At 41.5% G+C, this 9,834-nt stretch overlaps 1 protein-coding gene across 1 annotated transcript in view; it reads left to right on the forward strand.

Annotated features, from left to right (window-relative positions):
• Window positions 1–9,585, forward strand: part of LOC134355200 (uncharacterized) — a 28,758-nt gene extending 19,173 nt beyond the window's left edge. Inside the window, exon 2 of the mRNA XM_063064986.1 lies at window positions 9,193–9,585. Within this exon, the coding sequence (XP_062921056.1) occupies window positions 9,193–9,359 (167 nt within the window). The 3' untranslated portion in view covers window positions 9,360–9,585. The remainder of the gene's footprint in view (window positions 1–9,192) is intronic.
• Window positions 9,586–9,834: the final 249 nt, after the last annotated feature.

A 9,834-nucleotide genomic window follows, 5' to 3' on the forward strand; every position in this document is an offset into this window, starting at 1 on the left:
AACTCAGCTGTTTGGGCAGCATCCGTGGAAACGATGAGTCGACGTTTCGGGCTGGAACCCTTCGTCAGGACAGTAGAGGGAAGGGGCAGAGACCTATGCAATTCCCTCTGGTGTAATTATGTGGTTTAGAAATACATCATATTCGGTAGTTGAATTACCCAGCTTGGATCCATCCAGTACAGCTGTAGGAAAGATTTGTTTTCCACCGTCTTTTAAAAAAAATAGAGGTATCAGAAGTTTGTTTCAAAAAGACATTACTTCTGTTCCTACGGCTGTTAGTCTTTGGAATAGTCGCTTGGGGAATCTGAGCTGGAGGAGTATTTAGGGCTTACTTAATAATTTTTTTTGAGGAATAAAATTAAAGAAATTTATTTTAAAATTATACCTACATCCACAGTGATGAAGTACTTTGAGAAGTTGGTGTTGGAGCATATAAGCTCCAGTCTGAGTGGTGACTTGGATCCACTCCAATTCACCTGCTGAAGCAACAGGTCTGCACCAGGATCTATCTCATTGGCTCTTCACACAGGCCTGCAACATCTGGACCAGTAAAGATGCATACATCAGGATGCACTTTATCCATTACAGTTCAGCATTGAATACCATCATCCTCTCAAAACTGATCAGTAAACTCCATTACCCCTTGTGCAATTGGATCCTGTATCTCTTCACTTGCAGACCCCAGTCAGTTCAGATTGGCAAAAACATCTCCTCCATAATCTCCATCAGCACAGGAGCACAACAGGGCTGTGTACTTAGTCCCCTGCTCTACTTGTTTTAGCCTATGACTGTGTGGCTAAGTACAGCTCCAACAAAATATATAAGTTTGCTGAAGACACCACTGTTGTGGGCTGTGTCAAAAGAGGTGATGAATCAGCATACAGGAGGGAGATTGAAAATTTGGCTGTGTGGTGTAATGACAACAACCTCTCACTCAGTGTCAACAAGACCAAGGAACTGTTTGTAAACTTCAGGAGAGGGAAACCAGAGGTCCATAGCCTGGAAACATCAGAGGATCAGAGGTGGAAAGGTTCAGTAACTTTAAATTCCTGGGTGTCGCTAAATCAGAAGACCTGTTACGGTCCTGTCATTTAAATAAATTGCAAAGAAAACATGACAATGCCCCTATTTCCTTGGGAGTCTATGGAGATTCGGCATGACACCAAAAACCTTGGTAAACTTCAGTAGATGTGTGGTTGGAAGTGTGCTGACTGGTTGCATTACAGCCTGGTATGGGAACACCAATGCCTTTGAATTGAATTGAATTGACTTTATTTTCTTACATCCTTCACATACACGAGGCGTAAAAATCTTTACGTTACATCCCCAACTAAACGTGCCATGTGCAATCATAGTAATTTATAATAAATAGAACAGTCAATGTTATATAGAGTACGCTCAGATCAGTGTGAGTTAATCAGTCTGATGGCCTTGTGGAAGAAGCTGTCCTGTTGGTCCTGGCTTTTATGCTGTGGTACCGCTTCCCAGATGGTAGCAGCTGGAATAGATTGTGGTTGGGATGACTTGGGTCCCCAATGATCCTACGGGCCCTTTTTACACACCTGTCCTTGTAAATGTCCTGAATCATGGGAAGTTCACAACTACAGATGCACTGGGTTGTCCGCACCACTCTCTGCAGAGTCCTATAATTAAGGGAGGTACAGTTCCCATACCCGGCAGTGATACAGCCTGTCAGGATGCTCTCAATTGTGCCCCTGTAGAAACTTCTTAGGATTTGGGGGTCCATACCAAACGTCCTCAACTGTCTGAGGTGAAAGGGTGCTGTTGTGCCTTTTTCACCACACAGCTGGTGTGTACAGACCACGTGAGGTCCTCAGTGATGTGCATGCTGAGGAACTTGAAGCTCTTTACCGTCTCCCCAGATCCATTAATATCAGTAGGGTTAGCCCGTCTCCATTCCTCCTGTAATCCACAAACAGCTCTTTGTTTTTGCGACATTGAGGGAAAGGTTGTTTTCTTGACACCTCAGTGACAGAGAGATGACTTCTTCCCTGTAGGCCGCCTCGTTATCCTACACAAGGAGTGGATTTGTCCCAGTACATCATGGGTAAAACCCTCCCAACCATTGAGCACATCTGTATAAGACGTTGCTGTAGAAAAGCAGCATCCATTATCAAAGATCCTCACCACCCAGGCCATGTTCTTTTCACACCGCTGCCATCAGGTAGAAGGCACAAGTGTCTCAGGGCTCACACTTCCAGGTTCAAGAACAGTTACTACCCCTCAATTCAGCCAGTGACTCATTCCACCGAGATGCAGCACAGAGCGTCACAGGAAGTCATCCCTGCCTGTGGCCATCAAACTTTACAACTCCTCCCTTGGAGGGTCAGACGCCCTGAGCCAATAGGCTGGTCCTGGACTTATTTCATAATTTACTGGCATAATTTACATATTAATATTTAACTATTTATGGTTCCATTACTATTTATTACTTATGGTGCAACTGTAACGAAAACCAATTTTCCCCAGGATTAATAAAGTATGACTATGACTATGACTGTGACTGGTTATCAGGCTCTTGAACAAAAGAGGATAACTACACATTTAAAGACTCTTTTAAATTGTTATTTCATGCTCGTTATTTATTGCTACTTATTTATATTTGCATTTGTAGTTTGTTGTCCATTGATTCTGTTTGTAGTTACCGTTCTATAGATTTGCTAAGTAAGCCCACAGAAAAAGAATCTCAGGGTTGTATGTGGTGACACATGTGTACTCTGATAATACATTTTAATTGGAACTTTGAACATTACTTTGTACATTGACTGGAGCACAAACATCAGGCTGCATCTCTCTCCATGGATGCTGACTGATCTGCTTGGCTCTTCATGCATTTTCTGTGTTTCTAAAGAATGGAGGGGTATTGCTTTGATTGCTACTCTGTACATTTCTTTGCTACTTTTAAAACAGGCTTAACAATTTGTAATCACTTTAAGCTGTAGAAAGTCAGGTGAAATTCAGATTAGAAGTTTATGATTCCTGCTCATGTCACCTTGTACTTTAGAAAGATAGGTGAAATCCAGATTAGCAATTTAGAATTAGAACCATAGAACCATAGAAACTACAGCACAGAAACAGGCCCTTTGGCCCTTCTTGGCTGTGCTGAACCATTTGTTATGTTATAATTCCTGTTATGCATTTGCTGCATCTCATTGTACATACAGTATAACTAGGTAATGCCTGTTATGGCACACTCTTGAATGAATATAGTTTGAACTTCTCACAGGAGAAATCATTCAATGAATGAAACTTGTAATTCAAGTCCAAGAAAATCTGCTGGATGAACTCAATGGGTCAAGCAGCATTTGTAGGGTGTGGCGGGGGGGGGGGTAAGTGTTGTGAATGTTCGTCAAAACCTTGCATCAGGATCTGAGTACTGATGCAAGGCTTTGATGCTGCTCACCCTTCTGTGTTCCTCCAGCAGATTGTGTGTTGTTCGAAATTCTAGCATCTGCAGTCTCTTGTGTCTCCTTGTAATTCTAGTCATTTCAACAACACACACAAAATGCTGGAGGAACTCAGCAGGCCAGGCAGCAGCTATGGAAAAGAGTACAGTCATCATTTCAGGCTCCCTGCGCCCCCTCTGTGTCAGTGAAACCCTCTCTCACTGCTCCCCCTCTGTAATCTCTGCTGCCAGTCCTGCTGAAGGGCCTCGGCCTGAAATGGCAACTGTCCTCCTCTCCATAGATGCTGCCTGGCCTGCTGAGTTCCTCCAGTATTTTATGTGTGTTGCTTGGATTTCTAGCATCTGCAGAATTTCTCTTGTTTGTGATTGAATTCTCGTCATTTATTATTTTAGGGAATGTGGGATCTTGCTGTGTCAGATCAATAGGAGTTTGGTGTTATACTCCAGTAGATCAGCTGATAGGGAGATTGCATTTCACCAGTGATTATATTGTCTATAGAATAATTGAAAAAAGGATTTTTAATGTATTTTCATGATTCCAAAATATTTCACAGGCAGTGGAATAGTTTTGATGCATAGTCATAGATATAATGAAGGGAAATGCAAAACTCACCTTCTTCTCATCAGTCAATGAATTGAAATAAGAAATCACCAAAGGGCAAGAGATTTTGAGATAGGAGGCACAAGTGATGTGCATTTAATATTTCAGTAATATTTGAGTAATCTTGTATAAATATTGCTTGATCAAGCTTTCTTGTTCATTTAAATATTTCATTTCAAGTTACATGCATAAATACGTGAATTGCATAGGTCATCATGCTACCATATGATACGTATATGCCCTGCCTAAAATAAACAGGCAGTTAAACTCACATTTTGGACTCTTGTGTCTTTCTTTGAATTAGTTTAATGTTTTGAAGTTATGAAACGTAACGGTGGTGATGGGGTAGTTTTAAAATGATCCTGAGACAACTGCCTACCTGTTGAGGTGCAGCAAAACAGTCCAGTTAAAATTTTTTTAAAAAAGCAGTGCAGCACGTGTCCTTTGGAAAGGAAGACACAATCGAGTTTTGAAAAAAAGGCAGGAGATGGAAACGTTCATGGGTTCATAAAGAGTGAGCTAATTGATATAATTTTTCCACGATCTAATTGTAAATTTTTTTGGTATAGTTTCTTTTCTTGCTGGGGGTTTTATGTTTATTTTTAGAAGCTTTTTGTATGACTCATGGCTCCGGGGTTGTACACCTAATGGGTTCTTTTTTCTCTCACTTTTCTGCTTAGTAGGTTTTTTTTGTTATCAAAATTTTTTTTCCAATCTTTAAGATAATGTCTTTTTTGAGATATTGTAAGTGTTGTTACTTCAGTGTACCCATGTTATTTTTTCTGTATAATATAACAATAAAAAGATTTGAAAAGGAAAAAAAGTGAGTACTGAGTGATAATAATCATAAAAAAGAGCAGAAATGGCTGGCTATATTGGACAGATTGATGTGTTTGATTATGCAATGGGTAATTGGCTCATGTATACTGAGCTAACTGAACAATATTTTGAAGCAAATGAAATAGCCAATGAGAAATGGGTACCAATTTTGCTGATGCCATTGGTTTACAAACAGTTTGCTTTGAAATTTAACTGTTTCAACCAAACCAGCAAAAATGACCTTTGCTGATATTGTGAAAATGCTACAGGAACATTTAGAACCAAAACCATTGTTGATTGCAGAATGCTTTAGGTTTCATAAGTGGAATCAAGTGGAAGGGGAGTCCATTTCAGCATACATGGCTGAATTGAAGAGATTGTCTGAGCATTGTCAATTCAATCATGGGCTTAGTGATGTATGAGAGATTGTTTAGTTTCTGGAATCTTACAAGAAAGCATTCAAAAACTGCTCCCAGTGGAAGCACAACTCACATTTAAAAGAGCAGTTGAAATAGCTGTATCAATGGAAACAGCAGACAGAGTCACATCTGAGTTGCAGTCAGGAGTGAAAATGAGTGTCAACAAAATTGCAACGTCTAAACAGAAACTGATGTAGCTGAACAAATTGTGTTACCATTGTGGCAGGGGCTCACATACACCAGACCAATGCAGATTTAAAGATGCAACTTGCAGGAAATGCAACAAAGAGCGTGTTGGGCAGACAAAAATAAATGAACTGCACAGGGAAGAGAAAAAGCTAAGAAGTCAAGCTGCAGTTTTAAAAAGAGATCTAACCTTCATGCTGTTGATGAAAAATCTGTTAACAATAAGAATAGCACAGGACTGCGTAGTCTCGAGATTTACAAGCAATATAGCCTACACCAGAAGTGAATGGCAAATTAATTAAAATGGAAATAGACACTGGTTCAGCTGTTTCAGTCATTCCACAAAATGAGTTTTAAACAGCATTTCAAAGATTCTGAAAGCCTGTAGATATCAAACTAAAATTATTCTGGAGAAAACATAACTTCTGTGGGAATGACATCCATAACAGTGAAATACAACAACCAACAAGCCACATTGAACTTGTATGTGGTAAAAACAGGAGGACCAGCATTGTGGGGACGTGATTGGCTGAGGGAACTACAGCTTGATTGGAGATCCATCCACAATTTGCATGCCACATCCCCTGCAACGATGCCATCTGAAAGCAAATCAAGAAATATACTGAATGATGCCACAACTATATAACATGAACCATTGCCCGACAGAGGACAGGCAGGTGTTGGGGCCAACCTCTGTCCCTCTGGCTGGAAAGCATATTGGACCAAGGAAGCAGCATACTGTTCAGAGAAATTGTGAAAGGATAAATACAGTGTCCCGACTCCAACAGTGTTTGTAGGTAACATATCTGAGGAAGCTTTTGATATGTTAATGAGGCAGTTACTGTGAAATGTGGCTTGGCTTGAAGCTGGAAGAGAGTTCAAGGAGCTTCAGGAAAGTCATAAGCACTTGGCGTTTGTGAGTATAAAGTACCAGAATCTACTCTGGGTGCATTGTCATTGCATGAACTTCAAGTGGGAGGCAAAAAGCTGCTTGTAAAAGTAGATGCAAAGATGAATGCCCAGCTGGATGAATGGAAAGCCAAAAAGAAAGGAGTCAATAGAGATAGGGAAACAGAGGATTCGTCGATATTGTGGATATGGGAACCAAGAGGAAAGATCAGATTTTTAAAGGGAGCAATAGAAGGATTGATAAGAGAATACTTCAGTGAACTGAATACACCTTCCCAAAATCAAAATGCACAAACTACAAATTCAAAGAAGTATAATCACTCGGGAAAGACATATATATATATATATATAGTCCAAGACCCTGAGCAACAATGAGCAGCAATCTATGGTACAGTCTCCTGGCAGTGTGCACACGCACACAATCCAGCCTGTCATTCCACCATTTGAACATGAGAGGGCAGCACTAACCATCACGGCCAAGAACCAGTCAAGCTCAACCACGCGGTCGTGCTTCTGCATTGCTCACCTGGTTTGCAGCAGCAGGCAAGCCCAAGGCTGGAGGCCTAATTCTCACTACAACTAAGGCTACACAGCTCCCATATTGACTGTCCCGCCACCAGACAAAGGTAACAGGCCTGCGGCAGCTTATGTTATCACTGTCCCACAGAGTGTTGTGCTCGCAAGTGAAATGTCTGAGACAATCTTCCACAGTTATACTGCACCAACTTCAAAACTTCCGAGTAGCGGGCAGCACAGTTTGCACCCAGGTCAGCTCCTCTGAACCCAAACAGGCTCCTCCAACATCCCACCGGTATGTGTCCCAACTGGTCCTTCGACACTCCCTAGGCTCCTTCTCCACTATCCCAGCCTCAGTCGCCCCCTTCGACACTCAGCAGGCTCCTTTGACACTATTCCGGCCTCAGTCGCCCCCTTCGACACTCAGCAGGCTCCTTTTCCACTATCCCGGCCTCGGCCGCCCCTTCTCCACTCACCAGGCTCCTTCTCCACTATCCCGGCCTCAGTCGCCCCCTTCGACACTCACCAGGCTCCTTCTCCACTATCCCGGCCTCTGTCGCCCCCTTCGACACTCACCAGGCTCCTTCTCCACTATCCCGGCCTCTGTCGCCCCCTTCGACACTCACCAGGCTCCTTCTCCACTATCCCGGCCTCGGTCGCCCCTTCGACACTCACCAGGCTCCTTCGACACTCACCAGTCTCCTTCTCCACTATCCCGGCCTCAGTCGCACCCTTCGACACTCACCAGGCTCCTTCTCCACTATCCCGGCCTCTGTCGCCCCCTTCAACACTCACCAGGCTCCTTCTCCATTATCCCGGCCTTGGCCGCCCCTTCGACACTCAGCAGGCTCCTTCTCCATTATCCCAGCCTCGGCTTCCCCCTTCGACACTCACTAGGCCCCTTTGACACTCGCCAGCTATATTTCATTAGGTATTTGAGGAGATTTGGTATGTCACCAAAAGCACTCACAAATTTCTACGGATTTACTGTGGAGAGTATTCTAACCGACTGCATCACTGTCTGGTATGGGGTGGGGGGGTTGGTGTTGGTGGTGGTGGTGGAGCTACTGCACAGGATCAAAGTAAGCTGCAGAGAGTGGTAAAATTAGCCAGCACCCTCACGGGCACTAGCCTTCGTAGTATCCAGGTCATCTTCAAGGAGCGATGTCTTTAAAAGGCGGCATCCATCATTAAGGACCCCCATCACCCAGGTCATGCCTTGTTCTCATTGCTACTGTCAAGTAGGAGGTACAGAAGTCTGAAGGTACACACTCAACAATTCAGGAACAGCTTCTTCCCCTCTGCCATCCAGTTCCTGAATGGACATTGAATCCATGAACACTACCCCACTACTTTTTTATTTCCTATTTTTTGCACTACTTAATGATTTAACTATATATATATATATATATAGACTGTAATTCACAGTTTTCTTTTTCTCTATATTATCATGTACTGCTGCTGCTAAGTTAACAAATTTCTCAACACATGCCGGTGATATAAACCTGATTCGGAATCTGAGATATTAATTTCTCATCTAATCATGTTCTGTTTCTCTGTAAATTTCCTGTAGTTTTTTACATTTCTTTTATTCAGTTCTTACTCATCTATCTTATTCAATGCAGTAAATCCATATATTATACATCTATTGTTTGCAGTATAATGGGATAAACTTATGGTTCTAATTAGTTCATTGCATTTATTATCCTCGGGGAAGTCAGCTGTGCTGATGTGCTATTCTGGCAAAGTACTGCTGTACATCTGCCATTTTCCATGTAATTGCTGCCATTATTTCGCCTGTTAGCTCTGCTACACTGCAATGAAATCAACATTTGAAAGGTGAGCTAGAATAAAAGACATCATGTACTAAATAAAGATGTAACGTGAACATTAAAGACAACTTAATTTTGCAAATTGCTATATAAGAGGCTGAACGTTTTTTCAATGCTGTTTTTGGGATTCGGTTGATTTCCTCCCAACATCTGTTTCACATTTATTCAGCTGGAACATGACATCTGGAAAATGGTCTTTCATTAATCTTCTATTTAAATGATAATAAGACACAGGAGAATGAAGTGATCCTGTGTCAGTTATATAGTGATAGCCATTTGCAACTACTGTCACTTCCGATATTGCAGTAAGTAATGTATAAAAGGATATCTGCTATTTTAAACACAATATTTCAATAAATGAGCAATACCTGAGCAAAAAAGAAACCTCAGTGCCATTAGTAACTTGGTAAGCTGGGCTTTAGGCTATTGTTATCATTGTACTTACATTCTACATTCTAAGTTAAACAGTGATCTTTTTTATAGATTGGATATTTGGACCACCCTCGGATGACAGCAGTAATAAAAGTGAAATAAGAAGTATTTCCAGTAGCTTGAATGAAGTAGACAGCCAGCGCCAGGAAGAAGGTGACAAGCCGGACGAGCTGGTGATTTTCATAGAAGATCATTTATATGTGCCACAAGCAACATGAAAGTCTCCGAACTTCAGACTGGGGACGTGGTGACTACTAAAGACTAAAGATTAGCTGAATACAGCATTTGCTCTCCCTTTCTCTCCTTTCTTACATACAGAATATGGATAAATATGAGAAAGAAGAGAAACATATTGCCAATTTCTCCACAGCTGTCATAAGAGTGGCAATTGTTTAAACAATGATCCCGAGCTTTGGAATGAGCAATGAAGAACATCATTTTATATACCAAGCATCATTCTCTTGTTGCCTCTTTTGACCTGCATCTTTTATTTTACTGAAATTCATGCGGGTTGGGATTGCAGATATAGTTTTGGGCTCTGATGCCTCTTCTTTGAGGATAAACTTCCCGTTAAATTTTGTTAGCTACTTAAATATATGTGGGAATAAGATATAACTGGCATTTCGAAGGGAGATGAAATGTGCTAAAATATTTTTGCTTTGCATCATTTTCTTGGGTATTATTTCAATAGGT

This window comes from Mobula hypostoma, chromosome 12 (genome assembly GCF_963921235.1).
Source record: "Mobula hypostoma chromosome 12, sMobHyp1.1, whole genome shotgun sequence".
Classification (NCBI taxonomy): Eukaryota; Metazoa; Chordata; class Chondrichthyes; order Myliobatiformes; family Myliobatidae; genus Mobula; species Mobula hypostoma.